Below are 27,247 nucleotides of genomic sequence, written 5' to 3' on the forward strand. Positions count from 1 at the left end.
CCACCTTAGGTGTATGTGGCTGGCGCCTTAGCCGCTTGAGCCAAGGGCACCGAGCCGTTAACTGTTACTTTCAATTTAAAAAATACTACAATCTGTCCAAGCAATGAAGAAAACAATCATTTTGTATTTGCAGAAAAGATGCCATAAATGACAAGAGCTTTGGGCATTTGTTCAAGAACTTTCTAGTTTATCAGCTCAGGTTAAGATTTTTATTCATTTGGATCAATAGCTACCCTAAAACTTAGGTTAAAAGAAAAAAGAGGAGAAATGATGTTATCAAAACAACCAAAAAATAACAAGTTATCACCACTCATACATAATTTAGTTTTTTCTCAGGAAACTCAAATATGCTAACTTGAGTGTATTTATGTCAGATCGTAAAATTACAAAGCAGCTCCAGGCAAAATAAAGTAGCTTACACTCAATGGGTACTAAAGAATGTTTAAAGGTTAAAATGAAACTGTCTCTTACCAAGAAACAAAAGCAAAATCTTTAAATTTTTTTGCCCTACCACGTCTATTGTTCTAAAAATATGCTTGCTTGTATGGCACATACTCAAAAATGGGTCAGTTACAGAAACAATAGAGTCACATTCTAAAGATGAACAAAATTAATTTCAAATACAAAGTTGATGCTGCCAGGCAGAAATTTACCACACAAAGATCTCAGACTTGTTCACAAAGATCAATGTCTAGCTTACAAAAGAAGGAATCAGAGAACTCAAATAGTATAATTAATTTCTTCACATTCACTATGAAAAAGAGAATAAAGGAACTATAAAAGTGCATTCATGTTCAAGGATGTAGACCTCCCAATGTACAGTACAAGTTCAGAGGGCTTGGTCTGTTCCTATCCTACTTACGCCTTTTGTGTTTTTTAGCAATGGAGTTCTCAGTTTAGTAGCATATAAGGAATAAACAAAGGATTTCTAAATGCCAAAATGTTACACTTTGCTGGTTTCTCTCATAGCTATACTCTATTAAATAGCAAGCTGTCGACATTTTATTGATAACAAACCCTTGAGAACTGATATTGAAACCAACTGATACCAACTCCCTGAAGAAACAACAACAAAAATAAACCAGAAATTTTTCCCAAGTGAAGGTATTTCTATCTATTGGGAAATCATTTTAAGTTCCATTTCTTCTTTCATTCACTCACAGGTTAAAATGATCAGTTTTCAAATATAGATACATGTACATCTACTAACGTTCCAGACCATAAACATGGGATCAATATAGTCCTGAATTAGTAAGTGTACCTGAGACACACTTGTGAGCCATGAGCATTAAATACTATTCAAAGATAACACTGCAAATGGGGCAATGGTAGAAGAAAAATTTCATAAATACCCAGGAGCTGAGGAGTTAAAATTACTGAGTCTGGCCACCACCAGCTCTATCTTTTTTTTTTTTTTTTTTTTGAGACGGAGCCTCAAGCTATCCCCCTGGGTAGAGTGCCATGGCCTCACAGCTCACAGCAACCTCCAACTCCTGGGCTCAAGCGAGTCTCCTGCCTCAGCCTCCCAAGCAGCTGGGACCACAGGCGTCCGCCACAGCGCCGGCCATTTTTTGGTTGCAGCCATCCTTGTTGTTTGGCAGGCCGGGGCTGGAGAATTCGAACCCGCCACCTTAGGTGTATGTGGCTGGCGCCTTAGCCGATTGAGCCACAGGCGCCGAGCCTCACCAGCTCTATCTTACCTATCAACTCTCTGGGCTGAGCTGTCCTGCTGGATCCATTGCACGGAATGTTCTGATAGGGAGCAGATGAGGTGGTGTTTACCCAGGACTCCGGGGATGAGAAGTTGAAAGAAGACTGGCTACTGTGGTCCTGAAGCTCTTTACACTGAGCCAGACTCTCTTGAGGAGCGCTTACTTCTTCAGAACAAGGCTGGACTGAGCTAGATGAAATTCTTCTTTGGTACAAGGGCCGACCAGGTCCTCTGGGCTCATACTACGCAAAGAAAAAAATAAATCATAAATCAGTGCATCCCATTCCTCAGCCTTCTCCCTTTTAGCTCCCTAGCAATCTCCTTGTGTTAGGTAGAAATTCCCAAGAATATTCTCTTCTGTGCCTGTAATACCCTCCTTCCCTTATTACAAAAAAAAAAAAAAAGGGCAGCCTGCCTCTGGACATGGTATCAGGAGACCTGGGTTCAAAAACTCAGTTCAGTCTCTTACTACACAGTCCTATCATGACACACGTCTGATTTCTGATTCTGTTTCCTTGTCAGTAAAGTATGAGAGTTGAATTAGTTGTCTTAGTTCTAAAATTCTGTTGGCATTTAAGTAACAGTAGATGAACTATGAAGGAGCAGATCTGCTTCCAATTACCTGGGCAAAGTAGAATCACAAGTCACGTGGATCACTGCGACCTTGCACAGAGTCGTCCCTTCTAGACTTGTCTCTTGGGCTCCAGCCTTCATAACCTCTGACCTAACTACTCTTGGACAACATAAGTCCCCCTGACTGGACTTTACTGCATTTCTTTTGGTGAATCTTCAATGAACACAGAATACTCATTAATTTCTTCAAAAAATATTTTTTAAGATGTTTAAAACCCAATTAACTCACTCCTCATATTTTCTTCTCCCTAAACTCCCTAGATTTGCACAATCCAAATTCCTTTAACCCTCCCAACAAGATTTGGTAGCCATGTCAAGAGTTTTTAATTGTTACCTAAGTGTTCCTCAGTTTATTCGTGTCAGACTCTTTTGGGTAGGTATCAGACTCTGTCTAGAGCCAGATTATCTAGGACAGATTTCAGGCTCTGCCTTTCACTACCAGCAGTGTCACCTTGGGCAACTGACTTAACCTCTTGGGAACTTCATCTGTTTAGGTAATGAGTTACCCACAGTCCCCACCTCTTGGGATTGCTAGGAAAATTAAATGAGTTAAATGCGCATAGTATTTAGAATAGTTCCTGGCACATAGGGCAGGTTCATTATTACATAATGAAAATTAAATGAGTTAAATGTGCATAGCATTTAGAATAGTTCCTGGCACATAGGACAAGTTCATTATTACATAATTATTTTAATACAACATAGAAAGATAAGATTCCATGTTCAGTCTCAAATGACAGAACATGGAATTGGCTTTTTTGGAGCTTTTCTGGTTTCCCCCAAGAATAACAATACATTTGCTATTTAGTTTGTGGTCAGTTATGGTTCTGGGAAATCTTTCTTTTATCATTGTTATTAGCAATAACTAGAAATCAGATACTGGAGCCAAGATTAAAAAGAAAAGGGAGAGATGAACTGGCATGGTAAGGGGATGTTTTCTTTGCAACATAAAAGAATATAAGTGGACGCTATCAGATCAATTACATGGCAGGAAATTGTAGTTATAAACGTTGAGAATATATGGTCAAAACAGATGAAGCCACTAGGATATAAACCAGGGCAAAGGATGGATCTGGACTGAATGCCCCTGAGCAGACAGCAGGAAAGGGTAGGAAAGGGGCGATTCTCTCACTATTAGCTGTGAGTGGCCAGGCTATTCCTGCATTTCCAAGTCTCAGCCACTGGATGAGGAAGGCAAGAAGTGATACTGTCCCCTGGTTAATTTCTTTTCTCATATATTTTTATAATTCTTTTGTCTCAAAGTATAATATCTACATTCATCTTTAATTTTACTCTGCTTTAAAGGCAATTATTTTCAATGGCCAAATAAATCTGAGTTTGATTCTGGTTTTCTAGAATATTAACTATACTAATTAATTTTGTATCAACTAGGAATTTAATCAGCACATTTGAAATTTCTTGGTCTGGATTAAGGCACTGAGTAGACTAGCCAGCCTTTCTACACTGCTTTATTTCTCTGTGCCCAGACAACCCCTGAATGATCTGATTGATCACGGTGGCTTGTGCAGTGTGTCATTTTTAACAGGGTTGGTAATGAAGACAATTCGTTCTTAAAACTGAAATGAAGAGTTTCTTTTTACTATCATCCCCTGAGTGTTTAGCCCGGTCACAATCTGCAGGGGATCCCACTCTAAAATCTTTACGTGCAAACACAAAAGTATAAAACTCGTGTCGGTTATGGCCTCAGAAACGGTAGGCTGTAATAACCTAGTCCCCTGGTGATGCAGAACACTAAATATACTCACCTGAATTCCAGGCATAACTTTGTAAGAGCTTTTTCATTAAATAATGAACACACACAGTCTAGTTACAATGAACAGATAAATGAACCACAAAGCTTAAATGAGAAAAACCAAAAATCAGAAAGAAATGGAAAAGTGATGAGACAATATTCAATTATACTTCACAGAAAATGTGCATCATTCTGTATCTTCCAAACCAAAATTAAAAACTCACTGAGCTGACACACACAGCAGGATCTGGTGAAGTATTGTATGACATGTCTATAACAGTTTCTAAGCACTCATCAACAGAGATGAATTACATTATCAATATAATCCATTCTTTCTTAGTAAAAAAAAAAACCTAAAACCTGAAATTCCTTTAATGTTTTTAAAATAGATAGATTGAAGATACATACGTTTTTTTAAAAAGTCTGTTGGTACATCTATGTCATAGGTATACAACATAAAGATAAATGCATAAAAAATGACTTGCTACTTTGAAACCTCTTCTAAAATATAATTTGAGTACAGGCTGAGAAACCCTAATGGCAAATGAATAAAATAGTTTACATACCAAATAAATCACAACTTAGCAGTTCTGTAATTTCCAGCATACAGATCCCATACACTGGTTCTATTAGGTTTACCCCTAAGTATTTCATTTTTCCTTGTGCGGTTAGAAACGGCATGGCTTTTTTTTTTTTTTTTTTTTTTTTGCAGTTTTAGGCCAGGGCCAGGTTTGAACCCGCCACCTCTGGTATATGGGGCCGGTGCCCTACTCCTTTGAGCCACAGGCGCCACCCAATGGCATTGGCTTTTCTATATTGATTTTCAGTTGTACATTGCTAGTGTATAGAAATGTTATTGATTTTTTGCATGTGGACCTAGTATCCTTCAATCTTGCTAAATTCAAGATTTACAGGATTTTTGTTGTTTGTTTTTTGGAAGATTCCTTGTTTTTTCCCATATTGACAATCATGTCATCTGTGAATGAGAACAGTTCGATGTCTCCCTTCCCAATCCCCATGTCTCTCATTTCCTTGCCTTACTGCTCTGGCTAAGAATCCCAGCACGATGTCACCTGTTCCTAATCTTACAAGCATTCGAGGAATGACTGAGCATCCAGGTCGCTCACCGTGACGTCTGATGGTAGCTACAAGATTTTTACAGATGCCTTTAACAGGATGAGAAAGTTTCTCTTTCTATTTGCCAAGAAATTTCCTCATGAGTAGAGACATTGCCTCTGTGAAATGTGTGTGGGTTTTTTTCCCCCGTATCTACTGATATGATTGTGTGATTCTTCTCTTTAGACTGTTAGTGCGGTGGATTACCTTCATTTATTTTCATATACCACACCAGCCCTACATTCTATGGATAAGCCCTACGTGGTCATGGTTTGTTATTCTTTTCATATGTTGCCAAATTCAATTGGCTTTTTTTGAGGATACTTATACTGATGTTCAATGTAAATTAGTCTGCAGTTCTCTTTTTTTTGCAGTCTCTGGCCAGGGCTGGGTTTGAACCCGCCACCTCCAGCATATGAGGCCGGCCCTACTCCTTTAAGCCACGGTTTTCTCTTTTTTTGTACAGTCTTTATCTAGTTTTGGTATCAGTGAGCACCTGCTGTTTGGAAAAAAATGGTGTCAACAAAATTGTTAGACTCAAGGTTGCCACAAACCTTCAATTTGTTAAAAAAAAAAAATGCGCTATTTGTGAAGCACAGCAAAGCAAAGTATGAAAAACAAGGCATGTCTGTGCACTAAAATTAATGTAACTTTGCGGCGAAGTGCATTACAATCAGTTTAGGTCTAAATAAAGAAAAGCACCATTTGAATTATCTCATAGGCAAAGGCACTTATAATTTACAAATAGTATTTTCCCACCGAGCAATATTTTCCTACATCCCTACACAAGGTAATAGAAGAGATATTAGAATGAATGTGATGTAATGCACGAGAGAAAAAAGTCAGACTCACTGCTGTGACATCTGAAGCTATCTTGATCTATCTGGCTCTTACTTACTCTCCTTGGATGTGAAATAGTCAAGTCCATTACAGAGCAGATACCGCTGACAATGAGAAAACGTCAGTTTGGGTAGGAAATAAAATAGTTCACAGTAAACGTTTATGCTTCAACTCATAACTATTTGCATTATCTCTGAAGAATCCTAATTACTAAAATTAAGTAAATTTTACAACTCTTTTTGGAGGCAGGGGAAGTAAAGCCAGAGAAATTTTGTTTTATTCATAAAGAATACTGAGAAATTAAGTATATTGCTGATAGTTCATTTTCTGATATTTGAGAACTCTAAATTATTTCAGCAGTTGACAATTTAGCAGCGAGAACTAGATCAATTTCCAAACTCAAGAGTCCTAAAATGAACCATCTCCCTTTCTCTCTATCACCCAGAAAAAAAAGGGGACATTTTCTACAACTGAAGATTTAATCCTCAAGAACATACTCTTGTTTCCCCCCACATCTAGTTCTGTGTACTTGCCATCATTTCTCAATTTCCAGGCATAAATCTGATTGAAGAGCATGGGCCTGAAGTCAGGAGTCTCAACTCCACTCAAATTAATAACTGCTTTGGTGCAAGTCTTTTGACATCTTTTCAAAAAAGAGAGGTAAATGATCTCTAAGGTCTCAACTAGTTCAAATGTTTTAAGATTTATCTGAAAGTCTTAAATAAATCAAAATCTTTGCCAATGAGAATATTTTACCTTTTTATGATGAAAATGTTCAAACATAATCTATCAACTTTAATAACCATCAACAATTCGATATATTTGCTAAAATGTGACAGGTACAATGACAAATCTAAGCCCGTGTAAGTGATTTAAATTTAGAAAACTGGAGTATACTAACTGCAATGAAATGCATTCTGGGCAACAAGCTTAAAATGACCACCACCACCCCCCCCAACCCTCCTGCCCCCAGGGAACTTTCTATCCAATAATTGAAGGAGACAAGGATCCCCCACGAATCAAACATTTTACAAGAAGATCCCCAGGCTGCAAAAGAAGAATATTTCTGACAGAGAAAGCCCTTTGTATTTCCATCAACACTTCAGTCTTGCGGGCCTCAACACTTGTTTAAATATATAAACTATACTTTTCTTCCCTTCTGGTCTTATTTCTTGACTTTTTGTGTCTGTAGCTTTTGCCCTGATCTCAGGCTTTTTTCAGGAAGAGACTACGCCCTCTATACACATCTCCAGACAATCAGATTATTCTTTTACTTTTACATGGCAATCTTGTCAATGACGACAGTCAGGTTTAATTTTAGAGCCTTCAGGTCTTAAATAATTTTATTATTATTGCTTAAAGGCTTGTTCTACTCTGTCAGAGATCCTTGCAGAGATTCTGGGTTTGGTATCAATTCCATCCATGTTTGCTGGTTTATAAATACTCTTCGTGTTGGACTATCAGATCATTACTGTACTAAACATGTCATTATTTTCAAATTCTCCTGCTAGCATTTCTTTCTAAATGCCAAAATGTAATGCTAACATTTCAAAAGTCATTCAACATATGAAATCTAAATAAGGAAAAACCTAAATTACTAAATTCTTGTACAAATTTCCACTGTTAAAGACAGCTATCAGTTTAGCGTGAGAATTCCTAATTCACTTACCACTGCCTTATAAAATATATCTCTAACCTGAGGGTAGCAAGCCATTTCACACGTATGTGTATAAATAAATAACTGGGGGAAAGGTCAGCAACTTAATTAATTAGGGCTCTGTTTATAATTACACTACTAAAGCTAATCACCAAGGAAGAGCTAAATGCTCTAGTGGAAATTCCAAGTCTCATTAACTACGGTACCAGAAGCTTTAATTAAAATAGAACATCTCATTTAAATTAGTTACAATAATTTAAGCATGAATGGAGGCCTAATTTATTAATTTGCTGATCACTGTCTCTGTTACATGCATTAGATGGCTTATTAGATACCATGCATCCCCAGTCTCTGAGAAGAGGTGTCAGAAGAGAACAGTATTTCTACCTGGTTAAACAAGCGAGTCAGAAACTATCACCATCTCCTTCTAAAGTGAGACTAGGCAGAACATATCAATAATCTACCAAGATTATCATCTTCAAGCTACATTTGTACGATACTTGGCTCCATAAAAAGGAACTTTAGGGAAGGAGGAGGTGATTAGACAACGGTACTGAAATCAAAACTATCAACTAACTTCAAAACCAGAGTCGTCTGAAGGGAAGAATGAAAATGAATAGATGGTTCTCACCTGTCTTTGTTCTCAAAAGCCAACGTGCAGAATAAGAAATATTTCAAAGCAGATATGTCAAAGAAGCATACATGTCATCTCTGAGATGGCATAAGTAAATGTCGATTTACTGAAAGCTGATCAAAATGAGTGACTTATGAGCATTCCGCTTTTATTAGAAAGCCATTGCAATAATGTCATCACTGTAACACAAAAATGTGCAGCTTCATAAACTAATCCTGAGGCTTTCAAAAAGAATTTTCCATTTATTACTTAGGAACACTTTCAATCAAACTATTCTATTTGGATACCTTCTCTATCTATTGTGAAGCACATTCTAAAAGCTTTGCTTTGTACCAGCATCACAAAACACAAAAAATTAATTTAAAATGGATAAAAAAAAAATAAGAACTAAGTGTACAAACTAAAACTATAAAACTCTTAGAAGGAAATGGAGAAGTAAATCTTTGTGACCTTGGATTAGGCAATAGTAACTTAGTTATGACACGTCACCAAAGAAAAAAACGCACTGTCCTTTGCCCAGATTTAAAACTTTGATGCATCACAAGACACTATCAAGAAGGTGAAAAAACAACCCACAGAGTTAGAGAGATAACTGAAATAATACATGAGATTAAGAGTCTAACACAGAGAATGTATTTAAAAACTCTTATAATTTAGAAACAGAAGGACACATATTTTTAAAAATGGCTGAAGCACATGAACAGACACTTCCCCACAGAAGATACACACACGGCCAGTAAGTGCGTGCAAATGTGTCCACAGCATCAGTCATCAGGGAGATGCAAATGAAACCCACAGGGAGGCCTGACTGCACATCCCCTAGGATGGCTATGATTAAAAAAAAAAGTATGTGGAGAAACTGAGATCCTCATACATTGCGGTGAGAACAAAAACTGCTGCAGGGAACTGTACAGAACTGTTTGGCAGCTCCTCAAAAAGTTAAGCACACGGTCACCATATGACCCAGGAATGCCACTCCTAGATACACACCCAAGAAAACCAAAAATAAATTTTCCCACCAAAAACTTGTTCTAGAATAGTCACAGAGACATTATGGAAATAACCCAAACGTCCACCAACGGATGAAGAGATAAACAAGTGGTAGCCTATCTGTACGACGGGGTATTATTCCACCACGACAGGGAGTGAAGTATTGACAAACGCTGCAGTGTGGACGCATTTCAAAGGCCAGATACAAGAGTCCATGTCATATCTGGTTTCATTTTTATGAAATGTCTCCCGAGACAGAAAATAGAGTAGCAGCTGCTGGGGCTAAAAGTAGGGACACTGGGGTAAAAGTGCTGAATGGTTATGAGATTTCTTTTAAGGGTGATGAAAAATACTGTGAATATACGAAAATCCACAAAATTGTACATCTAAAATGGCTAAAATGGTGAATTTTATGTTACATAAATTTTATCATAAATAGGTAGTAGACAAAACATCACTTAACTGAAAATTACATTACTATTCAGTTGTAATTTGAAATCATGTCAGATGTCTGTCAAATCTTCCTAAAATATGGTTCCATAATTCTAGATCCCCAAAATATACACATACAGATACCAATTCATCTTTATTACTCTATTACTTAATTTAGGATTCTAAAATAACAATTAAGTCATTTTCATGACAGTTATTACACAGAATGAACCAATTAATGAACACTGGAACAATTTGAACAAATTACCTCTAAAACTCTACAAATAAGATAAAGCTTTCCCTAGGAAACCTGACTTCTAATCAGCATCTGTAGCAGAGAATTTGTAAAACCTGAATTGGTTATTTCTAAGGGCCTTTAGAAATCATTTAGAAACTGCCAAAATGAATTTAACATCAAAAACATTTTCCATATATCACAATTAGAAATGCTCATCTTGTGTTAAGAGACCCGTGATTGATAATGACCATACCCAGCTTTACACATTCTTACCTTTAGTCACTGCAAACTTACTGGGATCAGCTAGGCGGTTTTTATAGTTTGAAAAGTTTTATAACCTGAAATTACTAAGTTTTTCATATCAATAAAGGTCCAAAAAGATGCTCTGTGGAAATATCTAAGAATTTTCGAGATAAAAATTCAATTTGCCTGACACAGACATCCTGGGAAAAGGAGAAAAAAAGTGCTGTTACCGTTTGTACAGGAGTAACTAAGTAGATGGAAGACCAGCAGCTGTATCTGAATTTAACCAGCATCACCTCCCCACGAGAAGAAATGATCACAAACAAGTTTTCAGAGTCTGAAGACCAGTGACTGCTGTTTATTGAGTCACTGCCTTGGTGGTCTAGAACTGGGCTAAGCCTTCTTCATCTAAATGCTCCCTAGAAAACTTACAGGAGGACTCATTAAAACTTTAGGCCAGAGGCACAGTAACTTAAAGAGCAAGAGGAAGTGAAAGGAAAATTAGGGCAAGGAAACAGATACAAGAAAACACTCATGAAGAAGAATGAGCAGAAAAATTCTGGCAACATGAAATACCAGTCCACAGCAACCCCTTCAAGGGACCGTGAGGTAGCTACTGCAGAGGATTCCACCTATAAAGAAATTCAGAAATGACAGGAGGGGAATTTAAAATACAGATGATGAAAGCAATGAGGGAAATTGCTGAGAAAGTGGAAGACAACCAAAAAACAATGAAAGAAATTGCTGAGAAAGTGGAAAATAACCAAAAGGAAACCCAAAAACAGAATCAAATAAAAGATGAACACTATGAAGAATACAGAGAGGATACGGCAGAGCTGAAGGAACCGAAGCAGTCAATTAGGGACCTTAAAGAAGCAATAGAAAGTTAATGTACACAGCTATGATTTAATTAAAAAAAAAAAAAAGAAGCAATAGAAAGTATCAACAACAGATTAGATTATGAAGAAGAAAGAATCTCAGAGGTAGAGAATAAAGCTCTTGAGATAACTCAGATAGTTAAAGAGGCAGAAAAGACGAGAGAGAAAGCAGAATGTTCACTGACAGAATTATGGGACCTTATGAAGTGTTCAAACATACAAGTGATGGGTATCCCAGAAGGGGAAGAAGAATGCCCCAGGGAATGGAAGCCGTTCTAGAGAATATTATAAATGAAAATTTCCCAAATATCACCAAAGACTCTGACATACTCCTTTCAGAGGGATACTGGACTCCTGGCCACCTCAACTCAAATAGAGCTTCTCCAAGACACACTGTTATGAAACTATCTAAAGTCAAGACAAAAGAAAAGATTTTGCAAGCTGGCAGGAGTAAGCGCCAACTAACCTACAGGGGCAAATCCATCAGGGTGACCACAGATTTCTCTAATGAAACTTTTTAAGCCAGAAGACAATGGTCATCTACCTTTAATCTACTTAAACAGAACAATTTCCAGCCCAGAATTCTGTATCCCGCTAAGCTAAGCTTTAAAACTGAAGGAGAAATCAAATCTTTTACTGATATGAAAACACTGAGAAAATTTGCCACAATAAGACCAGCTCTATAGGAAATACTTCAACCTGTTCTACACACTGACCATCACAATGGACCTTCAGCAAATTAAATACCCAGAAATTAAAGGACAGAACCTAGTTTCCACAATGATGCAAAAGATAAAACTAAGCAATGGACTTTCACTTAGTAAGATGAACAGAATGCACCCACACTTACCAATTATCTCAATAAATATCAGTGGCTTGAATCCCCCACTGACAAGGCATAGATTGGGTGATTGGATTAAAAAATACAAGCCATCTATTTGCTGTGAAGGAAACACACCTGATGTCAAAAGACAAATTAAAAGTCAGAGTTAAGGAATGGAATTCAATTTTTCAGGCAAACGGAATTCAGAAGAAAAGAGTGGTTGCAATCTTATTTTCAGATACACATAGATTTAAAGCAACTAAAGTCAAAAAAGATAATGATGGTCACTTCATATTGGTCAAGAGAAAAATACAACAAGATGACATTTCGATTCTAAATATCTATGCACCCAATTTAAATGCTCCTAGATTCTTGAAACAGACCTTACTTAGTCTGAGCAATATGATATCCTATAACACCATGATAGGTGATAATAGGGGACTTTAACACCCCTCTCTCAGAGCTGGACAGAACCTCTAAACAGAAATTAAACAAAGATATAAGAGACTTAAATGAGACCCTAGAAAACCTGTGCTTGATAGACGTACATAGAACACTCCAAAAGATAAAGAATATACATTCTTTTCACCGTCCCATGGAACATTCTCCAAAATTGATCATATCCTAGGACACAAAACAAACCTCAACAGAATCAAAAGAATTGAAATTTTACCTTGCATCTTCTCAGACCACAAGGCACTAAAAGTGGAACCCAACCCCACAAAAACGTTCAACCCCACACAAAGGCATGGAAATTAAACAACCTTCTACTGAATGACAATTGGGTCCAGGAAAAAATAAAAGAGGAAATCATTAACTTCCTTGAGTATAACAACAATGAAGACACAAGCTACCAAAACCTGTGGGATACTGCAAAAGCAGTCCTGAGAGGAAAATTCATCACTTTAGAAGCCTACATTCAAAAAACAGACAGAGAGCATATCAACAAGCTCGCAAGCCATCTTATGGAATTGGAAAAAGAACAATCTAAGCCTAAACCCAGCAGAAGAAAAGAAATATCCAAAATTAAGTCAGAGATCAATGAAATAGAAAATAAAAGAGTCATTCAGAAAATTAATGAAACAAGGAGTTGTTTTTTTGAAAAAATAAATAAAACAGATAAACCTTTGGCCAGACTAACTAGAAATAAAAAAGTAAAATCTCTAGTAACTTCAGTGAGAATTGATAAAGAGGAAATAACAACTGATGCCACAGAGATATAAGAGATTGTCTCTGAATACTACCAGAAAGTCTATGCCCAGCAATTTGACAATGTGAAGGAAATGGATCAATATTTGGAACTTCAGACCAATTTCACTAATTAATATAGATGCAAAAATTCTCAACAAAATCCTAGCCAATAGATTACAGCTTATCATCAAAAAAGTCATACATCATGATCAAGTAGGTTTCATCCCAGGGATGCAAGGCTGATTTAATATATGTAAATTCACAAATGTTATTCACCTTATCAACAGAAGCAAAAACAAAGCCCATATGATCCTCTCAATAGAAGCAAAAAAAGCATTTGATAAAATCCAGCATCCTATCTAATTAGAACACTGAAGAGTTTAGGCATAGGTGGCACATTTCTTAGACTGATTGAAGCTATCTATGACAAACTCACAGCTAATATTTACTGAATGGAGTTAAACTGAAAGCTTTTCCACTTAGAAATGGAACCAGACAAGGTTGTCCTCTGTCACCATGAGTATTCAACATAGTGCTGGAAGTTCTGGCCAATAAAATTAGGCAAGACAAGAAAATAAAGGGCATCCAAATGGGAGCAGAGGAGGTCATTCCCTCTTTGCTGATGATATGATCTTACACTTAGAGAACCCCAAAGACTCAACCACAAGACTCCTAGAAGTCATCAAAAAATACAGTAATGTCTCAGGATATAAAATCAATGTCCGCAAGTCAGTAGCCTTTGTATACGCCAACAACAGTCAATATAAGAGGCTAAATAAGGACACAACTCTCTTCACCATAGCCCCAAAGAAAATGAAATACCTAGGAATATACCTAACAAAAGAGGTGAAGGACCTCTATAAAGAAAATTATGAAACCCTAAAAAAGGAAATAGCAGAGGACTTTAACAAATGGAAGAACATACCATGCTCACGGCTGGGAAAAATCAACATTGTTAAAATGTCTATACTTCCCAGAGCAATCTACCGATTCAACGCCATCCCTATTAAAATACCAACATCGTATTTTCAAGACTTGGAAAAAATGATTCTGCATTTTGTATGGAACCAGAAAAAACCCCATATAGCTTAGGCAGTTCTTAGGCAGTAATAAAAACAAAGCCGGGGGCATCACCATACCAAATTTTAGGCTGTACTACAAGGGTATAGTGGTCAAGACAGCATGGTACTGGCACAAAAATAGACACATAGACATTTGGAATTGAATAGAAAACCAACAACTTAACAACCACCTAATCTTCGATAAACTAAACGAGAATGTACACTCCCTAATCAATAAATAGTGCTGGGAGAACTGGATATCCACATGTAAAAGACTGAAACTGTATCCACACCTTTCTTCACTCACAAAAATTGATTCAAGATGAACAAAGAACTCAAATTTAAGGCATGAAATGATAAAAATCCTCAAAGAAAGAATAGGAAAAACACTGGAAGATATCGGCCTGGGGAAAGACTTCATGAAGAAGATTGCCATGGCCATTGCAACAACAACAAAAATAAACAAATGGGACTTAATTAAACTGAAAAGCTTCTGTACAGCTAAGGAGACAACAAACAAACAAAGCAAATAGACAACCTACCTAATGGGAAAGGATATTTGCATGTTTTGAATCAAACAACAGCTTAATAGCTAGGCTCTATAGAGAACTTAAATTAATCCACATGAAAAAAGCCAACAATCCCATACATCAATGGGGAAGAGAGATGAATAGAACCTTCTCTAAAGAAGACAGATGAATGCCTAGCAAACATATGAAAAAATGCTCCTCATCCCTAATTAATAGAGAAATGCAAATTAAAACCACCCTGAGATATCATCTAACCCCAGTGAGAATGGCCCATATCACAAAATCTCAAAACTGCAGATGCTGGCACGGATGTGGAAAGGAACACTTTTACACTGCTGGTGGGACTGCAAACTAATACAACCTTTTTGGAAGGAAATATGGAAAACCCTCAAAGAACTCAACCTAGACCTCCCGTTTGATCCTGCAATCCCATTACTGGGCATCTATCCAGAAGGAAAAGAAACCTTTTATTATAAAGACACTTGTACTAGACTGTTTATTGCAGCTCAATTTACAAGTGCCAAAATGTGGAAACAGCCTAAATGCCCCTCAACCCAGGAATGGACTGGCAAGCTGTGGTATATGTACACCATGGAATACTATTCAGCCATTTAAAAAATGGAGATTTTGCAGCATTTGTATTAACCTGGATGGAGGTGGAACACATTATTCTTAGTGAAGCATCACAGGAATGGAGAAGCATGAATCCTATATATTCAGCTTTGATATGAGGACAATTAATGACAATTAATGACATGGTGGGAAAGAGAAGAGCAGACAGAGAGAGAAGGAGGGAGGGAGTAGCTGAAAGGAAAAGGAAAAAAAAAGAAAACAGTGACTAATTCTCACATAAGTTGGATTTAATTTTGACCAAAGTACATTATTTGAACAATAATTTTTAATTCAACTTGTTAATATGTTGTTTAGGATATTGCATCCTCATTTATAAGTGAAATATGTTTGTAATTTCCCTTTATATTTTTATCGATTTTAATTTTAAAAAATTCAATTTACCTTAAAATGCTTAGTTTAGCAGAGTCAGTTTTATGTTAAATATCTGCAAATTCTAACATCTGGGAATCAGACTCTCATTGCACATCAACCTCCTGAGTCTAACATACTGATGAGCAATGGAAGGAGCCCAGCCAGCACTGGGAACTGACCCGGGGCTGGAAAAGCCAGCATCTCTGGAAATCTCCAATTAACAAATTTGTAATCCTTTTTGTTTTGTTTTTTTTTTAAGACAGTGTCTCACTATGTTGCCCTGGGTAGAGTGCTGTGGTGTCACAGCTCACAGCAACCTCAAACTCTCAGGCTTAAGAGATTCCCTTGCCTCAGCCTCCCAAGTAGCTGGGACTACAGGTGCCTGCCACATGCCCAGTTATTTTTTGTTGCAGTTCTCATTGTTGTTTAGCAGGCCCCAGATGGATTCAAACCTGGCAGCCTTGGGTGTATGTGGCTGGTGCCTTAACCACTGAGCTATGGGCACCAAGCCAACAAATTTGTAATTAACATCTGTAACTTAAAGTAAAAATATGAACCGCTAAACACCATTTCTTCAGATTAGGAAAGATAAAGCTGCTTGAATAAATAAGAGTCCTTAGACATTCAGAACAGCCATAAAAGACTCTTAAGGAGTTTCACGTTTCAACAATAGACACCATTCTGTAAGATCTGAAATACCACAATAAGAGGGCGGTAAGTAAAATAATTTCCAAGAAAGGATTACCTTTTTTTTTCTGAGACAGAGTCTCAGGCTGTTGCCCTGGGTAGAGTGCTCTGACATCACAGCTCACAGCAACCTCAAACTCTTTGGCTTAAGCAATTCTCTTACCTCAGCCTCCCAAGTGGCTGGGACTACAAGCACCCACCACAACGCCCAGCTATTTTTTTCTTGTTGTTGCAGTTGTCATTATTGTTTTAGCTGGCCCAGGCTGGGGGCCAGCCTCAGTGTATGTGGCTGACGCCCTAACCACTGAGCTACGGGCACCACCAGAAAGGATTATCTTTAACTGATTATTAAATTCAGTTTTGTCTATTGCTGTTCTCAAATCAATTACTGTCAATATTTTCAATAATCAACTAATCCCAAAATGAAAAAAGGAAAATAAGAAGAAAGACATTTACCTCTTCTAAGCTAGGGAGCGAAGAAGAAGATACTGTTCGAGATGACAGTGGGTGAAATGGCTCTTGACCAATAGCATGTTGATGATTCTGTATTTGTACAAAAGGGTTCTGTGGTGGCCTGTGAGGCAGTGGAGGTAGGCCGTAGGGAAAGCCAGGCCCCATTAGGTGATTCTGCTGCAAGTTAGCAAAAGTCCATGCTCCGTCAGGTGCCAGGTATTTCAGGGGAGGTGGGGCAAGGTGTTCAGATGGCAACGAAAAAGGAGAGCTGAATATCTGGGGTGGGAGGCGCTGTGGAAATGCTGGGTTGTTGGCTACTTCAATGTCTCTGCTGTTGTCATTAAAGTTAGAAAAGTGGCTACTGTGGTCTGTACCGGACGGGGGAGACGGGACTGCTGGTGGGCTCCTAGTCTGCACTTGTCTGTATTGCAAAAGTCTTGATTGAGGTGGTGGCATTTCAGCTAGTTCCCGCGTTTCACTTTGATCACGATGAGACAGTTCTCTGATTAAGTCTTGAAACCTACAAGAAAATGATGAAATATGAGGAAAAGACAAAAGAAAGGCTCCATCACAGTAAGGCGAGCTTTCCCAACTACGCATGTAATTTCTACAAATAAAATCATAATACTAATAAGCACGAGTATTAATTAATCTCAAATGTAAGCATTAACACTCAACAGATGAGAACTGAAGACATTAAATGCTCAATTACCTGATTTTTTTTTCCCTTTGTATTAAAAACACCTGTTTTTGTCCCTGCACTCCTTTGATAACTGAAAGTTATAAAAGGTCACTATGGGCTAGGCACGCTGGCTCACGCCTGTGATCCTAGTACTCTAGGAGACCAAGGCGGATGGATCGCCTGAGCTCACTTCGAGACCAGCCTGAGCAAGGGTGAGACCCCATCTCTACTAAAAAGAAATAGAAAAATTAGCTAAGTGCTGTGACCGGCACCTGTAGTCTCACCTTACTAGGGAGGCTAAGGCAGAAGGATCACTTGATCCAGGAGTTTGAGGTTGCCATAGACTAGGCTGATGCCATGGCACTCTAGCCTGGGAAACAGAGCAAGGCTCTGTCTCATGAATGCATGAATGAAGAAAAATAAAAGGTTATCACGATGGTGGACCTTATTCAGAAGGAATTAGGAAACATTTCATGACAGTCACATGACACTGGCCATAAAAGCAAGCTTACAGTTAGGACTGAACACTTATAAGTAGCTATAATAATTGTAAAAAGACAGAGTTGTGTACAACTAGAAAAAACTTAATGGAAAATTTATAATTTTTAACTTTTAATTTCCAGCTTACTTTTGTCTTTACTCATTGTTTGTAAGTATTATTACTACATACCAACAAAACACCTATAGCGAAGCTGTGATTCTCTTGCAGAAGAGACCACAAAGCAAGGGACCCCATTTAATTTACAAACCAAATTAGATCATCTATGCCTAGGTCTGTAAGAGTTACTCCTAAATGAATTCTCCATATTTTAGAGTAAATCAAGGAAACTTTGTAGCATAGTGCTAAAAAGCCTGCATCTGATTTCTTTGAGGCAATATTCCAAGTTGAAGCTAAAAAGACTACATTAAAAAAAAAAAAAATAGCCGGGGGGGTCATGTGCTAGAGGCTATTTTCAGTCGGCTTTAGTACCTTGAATACGTTGTCTCTGTTTCATCTTCGGCACTGCTGGTGAGCTTCCAGTCTGCCCTCGCTGGCAGCTGATGCAACCCGAGGGGTGGCTGAGGAAGATGCTGGAGGTGAGGGTGGTGAGGGTGCGGGTACGGGATGCTGCCCTGGCTGAGATAGGCGTGGTGCTCGCTCCACTGCTGCAGCCGTGCCTGCTGCTGCCTTAACGTCTCCAGAGCCACACTCCCATGTATTCGATCTGCAAAACATTGTGAAAAATTTAAGTTTTCACGAATTTGGGATTTTAAGTTAATTTTTCCAAGAGTTTTTAACAAACAGATTTTCTCCACAGAGACAAAGAAATAGCTGCAATTTGGTTTTGGTAGAAAGTAAATGTTTTCTAAATTTGCCAAAAACCAGAGTTAGGATAATGATGACGCTTCCAGGAAGATGAATCTGACGTCAACTGAATACTTCCTATCACCCACCATTTGGAACTGGAATCTGATTATTACACTAAATGGTTGATTTCTGCTGGCATTATTTGAAGAAATGGATCAATTCTGACCCAAACCAACAGTGTATAATACACATCATTTTAGGTAAATGATCTGAATTTCTCGCATCTAGCACTACTAGGAAAGCTTACCTAATGCCTCTCCTATAGGTAATGCTGGGGGGTTCTCATCAATGAAGTTATTCAGATGTGCAGGAAGAATGGGGCCGGGCTGCGCAATGGCTCTCAGAGGGCTGTGGCCTTCTTGCAGCATGGGCGGGGGCTGCTGCTCAGGAATCACAGCCTCTGCAGGAGGAGTCTGTGGTCGATGAGAAACTGCATTATTAAAGAAAGCACTGCTGGGTCCTGCCTGATACGCAGGAGAAAGCTGAGGCGGTGGCTGCTGAGGTGGTGGCTGCGGAGGCTGCTGAGGCTGCTGCGGCTGCTGGGGCTGCTGGCTCAGCTGATTCTGCTGAGGGACTACCTGATTTGGTGGAGGTGGCATTTGATTTGGTTGTTCAGGCAAACTATTCTGCTGCTGATTTAACAAGGTGTGCTGCTGTGGAATCGGGAATGGCGGTCTTGGTAGCTGGGGAAGGGCATGGAAATGACGATTAGGGATTGCATATTGTGCGTGGGGAGCAGGAAGGGGCAGATTTATGTGTCTGGGGTTGAGATTATCTTTGCGAGGAAATTTGGTATTGGGATAAATAACACCAGGACGTGATTCAGGACTTCTGTTCTGTGGATTTGATTCCAAATCAACCTAGAAAAAAATAAGAAGGCTTTTTTAACTGCAGAAAATCTGAGTTCTGTGACGTTCCACCTTTTCCCAATCCTACCCATATAAAGGATACGATACATTCTTATCCGTAACAGCAGGAGTGCTGGGTGCCCACTCATTCATTCTCTCTCAATGAAATAAGGAAATATTTTTTAAATTAAAAAAGATAACAAAGAAAAACCTAGCATATTAAATTTGAGTCATGAGGAAAAAACCTGCCATTTTATTACTACAACCATTTAAATTCATTTAAAAACATTATTTTTAATTTCACAGTTTCTTCCTTAGAAAGCCATTTGTCTCCTTCTGACATGTATCATTAAAATGTGTTCTTTCCTTCTGATTTTATTGCTTTTATACATCTAAACTATTCTCTCAAACTTACCTATATTAATAAAAAGATGTGTCTCAATTAGAACAACTTTGAAATGAACAATGAAATAACCAGTTTGGATGTCACTTTTTGCCATGGTATAACAACGTTCTTTACTTTAACATTTATTATGACCCTGCCAAGGACACTGTGCCTGGTGCTGATGATTAAAAAATCGATACGAGGACTTGGCCTATACCACTAAGAGCCTAGAGAAGTGGTCTGCAAACTATGACCCACCCCCCGACCCCCCACATCCATTCCCACCCCACCAGATTTCTGTGGATTTCAATGAAGTTTTCCAGAACACAACCACACTCACTCACTCACATACCGTCTGTGGCTGCCTTGCACTACAATGACAGATTTCAACAGCTGCAACAGAGACCATGTGGGCCACAGATCCTCAGATTTACTATCTGGCTCTTTACAGTAGAAACTTGCTAACCTCTGGTTTAGATCCAGTAGAAGATATTGACATCTAAACATATAATTAGAGGGACTGTCTGAGGATGTGTTCCCAGTGCCTGAGAAAATTAAAGAAGCTTTCACAAAGCCGATGGCATTTGAGTCGAATCTTACAAAAAGAGCTGGAATATTCCAGAGAGGGAAGGATATTCCAAGTGAAGGTAACAGCTTATGCAAAGGTTGAGAGAAGGGCAAAGCACGGCAGACTGGGAAACATGACAAGTCTGGCACACAGAGAGCTCTGACTCCATTTGCTTACATGTTAGTTTTCCCTTCTTGACATCAGATGAAACAACAAAAGCCCAATTTACACAAGAGCCTGAATGATTATAATACTGAGGACATTGTTTTTAATTCTGTAAACAGCAGTAAACTACACAAGGTCTTTAAGCTAGGGAGTATTATCAACCTTCTGAAATGTAAGTTTGATCTTTAGAGATGCCAATGTGAAAAATGAAAAATAGGGTGGAAAGAAGCACTTTGTCTTTTCCAGCTCTGTCTTTGACTCAGGGAGCTGCTTTGGCCTAACAATCTCCTAATAAACGTCAATGATGAAATAGTCTCTGAGGATTGCAGAGTACTTGCCTCACCCAAGGCTCTCAAGTTCCAAGTTAGCCATGGAACTGGCCACTCCCAAGAAAGCAGAACAAGTAGCTTGTTCCTGAACTGCAGCTGGGATGCATTTGGTGACCAAGCTGTTGCAACAAGTGGTTGTGGTGCCAACTGTACCTCAAGTGCACCCTCATCTCTAATCGCCTACCTCGAATGGCCAGTTTTAGGTCTTTAAGATTACTGGGTGCATATAAATAATTATCTAAGAAAATAAGCAGGAAGGATGACAACTGTATCCAAGTTTTCCCAAGCAGCTGCAATGCCTGCTCTTCAGATGCCTCAGACCCTGATGAAACTTCTTTATAAACAAATATTTTCCCTCATAAATCTCCATCGTTTTAATGAATGAAGTTACATTCATCTGGGATAACTTTCTTCCAGAAGATAATGTTTATATACACTGATCACATGAGGAATACCGTAACTTGATGTCAAGGCTGTTTGTGAATAAGCTGCCACTGTAACTGCCTCCTTCCTTCTGACTTTGACATAGGAAACTAGGTCTGGGTCTTAGAAATTTAGATCAGGACTGCACCACCACAATGCGCTCACTAATCAGGACAGAGGACCGTAAGGTCTAAAGAAGTCTGTGTCTGCCACTATCAGAATTAGGTCAGAATTAGATTCTCTTCTACCACTTTTCTCTTAATACTGAGTCAAAGGAAAAGATAAGTTCTTCTTCCTTCATTTTTCCTGGGCCTCAAGCATCAGGGTGGTAAAGAAATGAAACATGCTCATCAGATTTCAAGTTCTCTAACAGAGAAGAATCTTAATAGAAATTTAAAAACAAGAATAGGAGAGACACTTAGCTATCTTGGCTTCACCGAGCTGGCACCGGGGCAGCATCCTGACATGTCACTGGTTCTCTCCACACCCTTTCCCAAACACACACTACTCCTACTTTCGCTGCAGGCCCCCTCTTATCAATCAAGAGCGGGCCTCGTTCATACCGCAGCTCCTCCAGTGGGCACTGAATCCCTCCAGATGTAGAAACTGTGAGTCAGAGACGTTTATGAGACGTAAGTAACTGCACAGAGAGAATAACAGTTGCTTAAAGCTAGGCTGAGGTTGGTGATGCAGATTTGGAAGTCATTATCATGAAGTGGGTAGTTAAAATCACAGATTGGACTTATTTATAGTAACTAACCATAGACTGCAAAGAGACGTGGGACAATGACAGAACTCTGGGAAATCCCAACTTAAGGACTGAGGACAGATGGGAAAGGGCGGATAGGAATTTATAAAAGAGACAGAAGGCCGCGTTAGAGAGATATGTGGAAAGTAGAAATGTGTCATAGAAAACAAAAGAAACAAGATGGTCAAAGGCAGAAGTAGAAAATTGTGCCAAAAACTAAGAAAAGTCAAGTAAGACTACATTTGAAGTATGCTCTGAAGATGTGGTCACTTGGAGTTCAATAGTTTGAGTGAAATGCTGAGACCTACAACTAAGCTATGTGGGTAAGGAAGAGAGAGAGGGGGAGCGCAGGAGACGCGGAGCAGTCACACTAAGGGGAGGGACGCAAAACAAGGTCTCTTTCTCTTTAAAGTCTGTCCATCAGTTGACTTAGTTTGGAGAGACATGAATATCTTGTCGGTTGAGGAGGATGAACCAGTGGGTAGAAAGAGTCTAAAAATAAATGAGAAGAAACAAGGGTCTACGAGGTGCCCAGAAAAGGAGAAGTCAGTCTTCACAGGGCCCTCCCTCAGAGACGGGGGCACGGAAGGAAGGGTGATCGAGGCTGGAGAAAAAGTGGGAAGTTTACGTTTACCAATGAATGGGAGGAAATCCTGATGACGTAAGTTTCGGGCCAAGTCACCTTCTGAGGATGAGAATGATCAAAGGTAGAAGGTGATCAGCTTGAGAAAAGCCACTGAAAGCACTGGGGACAGGGGTTCGGGCTATGTGCAAGAAATGCAGGGGAGCCCCGCAGGTTCCACGAGATTGGAAACCATGAATTCCCAGTGGCACTAATTCAACCAGTGAGTTGATTTTCTCCGACTGGCTCACAGCACATGAGTAGAGAAAGTAGATGAAGGGAGAAATCATGAGTTAAGGATTTAAACAGTGGGTGTAATGAGAGGGGAGCGTGCAGGACTGGAGGAAGTGGAGCCTGCCTTCTTCACTATCACAGCTCTTCCCAATCTGAGATAATGTTCAATGACACATCTGTAGCTCTGTCTTCATTTACTACCTTAGCACAAAAAGTTGCTAAATTCAAGGTGGCACCTGTGACTCAAAGGACTAGGGCGCTGGCCCCATATGCCGGAGGTGGCGCGTTCAAACCCAGCCCTGGCCAAAAAAAGTTGCTAAATTCAAGTCTATCATTGATAAATGGAATTTTAAAAAGGTATATTGATAAATGCAGTAACAATCCAAGAAAAGGTGAGGGAAAAGGGGCAAAATGATCCACGAGATCTCTGTGAAACGAACATAAATGTAAAAAGGCAGATACTTTTCTATAAAACAGCAGGACTCCGAGATGACCATATGACTCAATCCATGAAAACAAAGCATTCACTAAATGACAGCAGCATACCTGTTTTGGCTCTGTAGGCTTTTTCTCTGGTGTTCGAATCTTATTAATTTCGGGTCCAGGATTATTTGTATCACTTTTACCTGAGAAAATATTTTTAAATCCTTATACGTTTTCTCCAGTAAATATGACATTTCCAACGAAACTCAGCATTAAACAAAGAAGCAAAATACTTTAAACATTTTTCATCCATTATTATTGATTCATATTACTACTTGGGTTTTGTTCTTAAATTTTCAGAGTTACAGTCTCTCTGCAAGTAAGAAAACTTATAAATGAAGCAAACCTCATTGCCAAGGCAAAAACATAAGGGAATAACCTTAAAATATCAAATAATTCCGAAGGAAACTGTCCGATCTCCAGGAATTTACAGCTTTTTCTTTTCTTTTCTTTCTTTTTTTTTTTTTTGAGACAGAGTCTCACTTTGTCATCCTGGGTAGAGTGATGTCCCATCAGAGCTCACAGCAACCTCAAACTCCTGGGCTCGGCTCGGCGCCTGTGGCTTAAGTGGCTAAGGTGCCAGCCACGTACACCCAAGGTGGCGGGTTCGAATCCAGCCTGGGCCTGCCAAACAACAATGACGGCTGCAACCAAAAAACATAGCCAGGCATTGTGGCGGGCGCCTGTGGTCCCAGCTACTTGGGAGGCAGAGGCAGAAGACTCGCTTGAGCCCAGGAGTTGGAGGCTGCTGTGAGCTGAGATGCCACCGCACTCTACCCAGGGGGAGGCTCCTGTCTCAAAAAAAAAAAAACACCTAGGCTCAAGCGATTCTCTTGCCTGAGCCTCCAGAGCAGCTGGGACTACAAGCGCCCACCACAACACCTGGCTATTTTTTGAGATGGGGTCTTGCTTTTACTCAGTTTGGTCTCCAATGCCTGAGCTCAAGCAATCCACCTGCCTCGGCCTCGCGGAGTGCTAGGATTACAGGCAGGAACCACCACACCCAGCTAGCTTCATTTTCTCAAAATAGACATTTTAAAGATCTTGGCATTCTTGCCTATTTATGAAGGCACAATTCATTAATCATTTACAAATGCAAATTAAGTGAAAATCCAAATAATGTGTCAGTCTAATTTAGTAAAGGAATCTAAACATAATAAAGATATTTAGAAAGGAATGTAGTTACAGTGTTTAAAAATAATAGAAATCAAACTACATATAAGTGGATGATAAATAGTTGAGGAAGCAAAAGTAAAATGTTTTAAAAGTATAGTTATAATATACAAATAATTTTGCACATGTGAAAGGCTTTTAATCTACATAAATTAATTCTAGGTAGTTTAAATTCCTTGAAGGAATCCTTGATTTGGGTTCTTGTTCAAAAACAGTCTTTTAGGAATGCCACTGGAACTCTGTAAATTATCGTGCCACAACGACCTTACCAATAAACTTTAAGACATGAAAACTAAAATGTTTGAAATGAAAAATTCACTGTATAGAATTAGCAGCAGAACACACATTGCAGAAGAAAAACCTGGCAAACTTTTGGAAGGCACAGCAATAGAAACTACCCAAAATGAAACACATCAAGAAAAAAATAATTTTTTTAAAAAAGGAAAAAGCATCCCCAAACTGGCCAGGCATGGTGACTCATGTCTGTAATCCTATCACTTTGGGAGGCTGAGGTGGGAGGACTGCCTGAGGCCAGCAGTTTGAGATCAGCATGAGAAATATAGTGAGGCCCCACCTCTAAGAAAAATTAAAAAATTAGCGGCATAGCAGCAAGAACCTGCAGTCTCAGCTACTTGAGAGGCTGAGGCAGGAGGATCACTTGAACCCAAGAGTTTAAGGTTATAGTGAGCTATCATGATGCCACTGCCCTCTAGAAGAATACATAAGAGAAAATCTTTGCAACCTGGGGTTAGACAAAGTTTTTTAGACACAACACCAAAAACATGATCTATTCATGGAAAAACTGAATAAATTGGACTTCATCAAAAGCAAAAATTTCTGCCCTTTGAAAGATACTATTAAGAAAATAAGGTCAGGCACAGTGGCTCACACCTGCAATCCCAGCACTTTAAGAGGCTGAGGCAGGATGATTGCTTGTACTAGGAGTTCAAGACCAACCTTAGCAACATAGTAAGACACTGTCTCTATTAAAAAAATAAGAAAAAAAAGAGGCTGGACACGGTGGCTTGTGGCTGTAGTTCCAGCTACTTGTCCAGCTGATAAACATGGATCACGTTAGCCCAGGATTTTGAGGTTGCAGTGAGCTATGACTGATTGTACCACTGCACTCTAACCTGAGTGACAGAGTAAGATCCTGTCTCCTAAAAAAAAAAAGAAAAGAAAAAGAAAAGGCGAGCCACGTTTTCTGGGAGAAAATATTTTCAGAACATGTATCTAATCAAAGATTTGTATCCAGAACATATAGAGAACTCTTATGACTTAACAAGACAACCCCAAGACAAGAATAGATATGAAAAGACCTTTCAGCAAAGCAAATTTACACCTGGCTAATGAGCACAATAAAAAGAGAGTCAGTATCATTCATTTTAGGGACATGCAAATTAACACCACAATGACTACCATCAGGATATCCACCAGCAAATGTAAAATTAACGAGACTGGCTAAATCAAGGGCTGGTGAGAAAGAGGAACAACTGGAAATCTTATATATTACACTAGTAGAAATGAAAATGGTTCAGCCACTTTGGAAAATAATATGGCAATTTCTTTTTTTTCTTTAAACTTTATTTTTTTATTATTTTTTTTGTTGTTGCAGTTTTGCCAGGGTTGGATTTGAACTCACCACCCTCAGTATATGGGGCTGACACCCTACTCACTGAGCCACAGGCACCACCCAACATGGCGATTTCTTATAAAGTTAAGTATGCATTTACAACATGCCCAGCAAACTCACTCCTGGGTGTTTATCCAAGAGAAATAAAAACATAAGTTTATTAAAGTGGTATTCAAAAATGTGTTTCAATGGATAAATGGATAAACACACACTGTTGTGTCCATATCGTGGACTCCTAATCAACAGTAAGAAGGAACAAACCACTGACGCATCCAACCTGAAGAGAGGTCAGGAGCCATCAGCTAAGTGAACAAAGCCCTTCACAAAAACTATATACTATAGGATTCCGTTTATGACATACCAAAGATCAAATATAGGGATAAAAGTCAAATTAGTGCTAGCCCAGGGTGGAGGAGGACAGGACTGACCTGCAGAGGGGCAGTGGGGGAACTTTTTGAGGTGATGGAAATATCTGTATTTTCATTCTGGTGTTTGTTAACAACTCTGGGTATTTGTTAGAACTTATCAAATGTACATTTTTCAAGGGTGAATTTTACTGCACATAAATTCAATAGTCAATAAACTTGACTAAAAAATAAAGCAGATAATTTTTTCTTATTTATAATTCCAGTAGACTTGTATAAGAAAAAAGCTATAGGTTCAGCGCCTGTGGCTCAAGTAGCTAAGGCGCCAGCCACGTACACCCAAGGTGGTGGGTTTGAATCCAGCCCGGGCCTGCCAAACAACAATGA

General features: G+C 38.9%; 1 protein-coding gene across 2 annotated transcripts in view; it reads right to left on the bottom strand.

The window, feature by feature from the left end:
- HELZ (helicase with zinc finger) overlaps positions 1–27,247 on the bottom strand; it is a 165,485-nt gene that overhangs the window by 5,755 nt on the left and 132,483 nt on the right. For both annotated transcript variants that reach the window (XM_012803215.2, XM_023511111.1), the window contains exons 28-32: positions 23,753–23,832; positions 19,132–19,744; positions 18,507–18,741; positions 16,858–17,374; positions 1,701–1,953 (exon numbers count right to left, since the gene is read on the bottom strand). In XM_012803215.2, the coding sequence (XP_012658669.1) occupies positions 1,701–1,953; positions 16,858–17,374; positions 18,507–18,741; positions 19,132–19,744; positions 23,753–23,832 (1,698 nt within the window). The remainder of the gene's footprint in view (positions 1–1,700; positions 1,954–16,857; positions 17,375–18,506; positions 18,742–19,131; positions 19,745–23,752; positions 23,833–27,247) is intronic.

The sequence above is a fragment of the Otolemur garnettii genome, unplaced genomic scaffold, assembly GCF_000181295.1.
Source record: "Otolemur garnettii isolate 467f Iridium unplaced genomic scaffold, OtoGar3 scaffold00018, whole genome shotgun sequence".
In the NCBI taxonomy this organism is placed as follows: Eukaryota; Metazoa; Chordata; class Mammalia; order Primates; family Galagidae; genus Otolemur; species Otolemur garnettii.